Raw genomic sequence first — 1,514 nt, forward strand, 5'->3', positions numbered from 1 at the left:
TTTGGGCCGGTGGGCCGCCTTGGCTGGGCGCTGCCGCCTGCTTGGGAAGGGGTCGGGCCGGGGCGGCAGTGGGCGGCGGGCTTTGGCGCGCCTCTGGCGATTTGAGGTGGACGAGGGTGGAGAGGAGCGGGTCGCGCTTCATCGACGGCGACGCCTTCTCCCACCTCCTCGTCACCTGGTTGAAATACGCCTCGACCAGCTCGCCCGACTCGAGCCGCCGGTTGTCTCTCCGCGCCGAGAGCGTGACGGCGCTCAGCCCAAGCACAAAGGTCGCGACGCAGCCGAGGGTCCACTGCATGCGCCGGCGCTCAGTCCGCGCGCGCGCCTCGCCAGCGGGCGTGTCCGCCCCAAAGTCCATGTACCCTTGGTACGGGTTGTACCCTGGCCGCGACGCTGAGCCGTACTGCGCTCTCGTGCCCCACGTCTCGTAGGCGCGCTCTCGGCTGCGGCGCGGGCCGGCGCCGCGGCCGCCGCCCCGCGCTGTGGAGGAGGAAGCTTCCGCCTCCTCGGCCACCAGTGTCTCGTACGCCAGCGCAATCTGCTTGAAGCGCTGCTCCGCCGCCGCCTTGCTCGCGCCAGAGTGCTTGTCCGGGTGCCACGTCTTGGCGAGCATGCGAAAGGCGGTCTTGATCTCGGCCGGGGTCGCGCCCTGATTGAGGCCGAGCGCCCGGAGGCTCTCTCGGCACGCCGCCATGCCCTACGGTGCCGGTGTCGACTGGTGCCGGTTCGCCAAAATTTCGCGGGGAAAATGTATTATCCTAACGGTGTGGGGGCGCGGAGGGCTTGTTGGCGAGCCAAAATGGTGTTTTCCGAGGCGCTGCGCTAGGCTCAGAGCGAGTTCGCGCTGCGCTAGGCTCAGACGGCGAGTTCGCGCTGCGCTAGGCTCACAGATGCGAGTGCGCTGCGATAGAAGAAAAAAACAGGGTCGAAACGACAACCGAAGGGAGGACTGTGTAGTGTAATCATGTGTCAAGAATCACGTGCTGCTGCTGCTGCTGCTACTGCTGCTGCTACGCGGCGAGCGCCGTCGCCGAGGCGGGCCTCGGCGGAGAGCGCGATTATGCGGCCTTTTCCGCGACCCGCACAAAGAAGAGGCGCCCTCCGTCAGCCTCGACCTGCCACCGGCTCGCGTCGACCGACCCGGCCGCGTGCCACACCTCCACAGCCCAGTGCGCCAGCCCGCAGAAGTTGCCCTCCTCGATGCCCCATCCCGTGGGCCACGCGGCCAAGGCGGTGCCGAGAGGCGGCGGCGGCGCCGCGGTCGCCTCGAGACGCGCCGCGACGGCGTCAAAGGCGATCCGCCTCGCGCCCGTCGCGGCCGCCTCGGCCAGCAGCGCCTCCCCGGCCAGCCGCGGGAGGTCGCCCTCCGTCTCGAACCAGCACGACGAGCGGCCGTCGGCGCACGCCTCGTCCCACGCCTTGAGCTGGCGGACAAAGGCCGCCAAGCTCTTGAGGCCGGGCGAGGGCGCGGCGGGCGACGGGGCAAGGGAGCAGCCGGGCGAGGAGAGGTAGGA

General features: G+C 70.0%; 1 protein-coding gene across 1 annotated transcript; it reads right to left on the reverse strand.

Moving 5' to 3' along the window:
• Nucleotides 1-175: 175 nt before the first annotated feature.
• EMIHUDRAFT_257241 (hypothetical protein) lies at nt 176-1,448 on the reverse strand (the record flags this gene model as incomplete). The annotated part of the gene is made up of 3 exons (XM_005764399.1): nt 176-424; nt 515-697; nt 1,080-1,448. Coding segments are annotated over 3 exons (801 nt in total), but the record flags the coding sequence as incomplete, so codon positions are not given.
• Between the last annotated feature and the right edge of the window lie 66 nt (nt 1,449-1,514).

This window comes from Emiliania huxleyi (genome assembly GCF_000372725.1).
Source record: "Emiliania huxleyi CCMP1516 unplaced genomic scaffold EMIHUscaffold_5913, whole genome shotgun sequence".
In the NCBI taxonomy this organism is placed as follows: domain Eukaryota; phylum Haptophyta; order Isochrysidales; family Noelaerhabdaceae; genus Emiliania; species Emiliania huxleyi.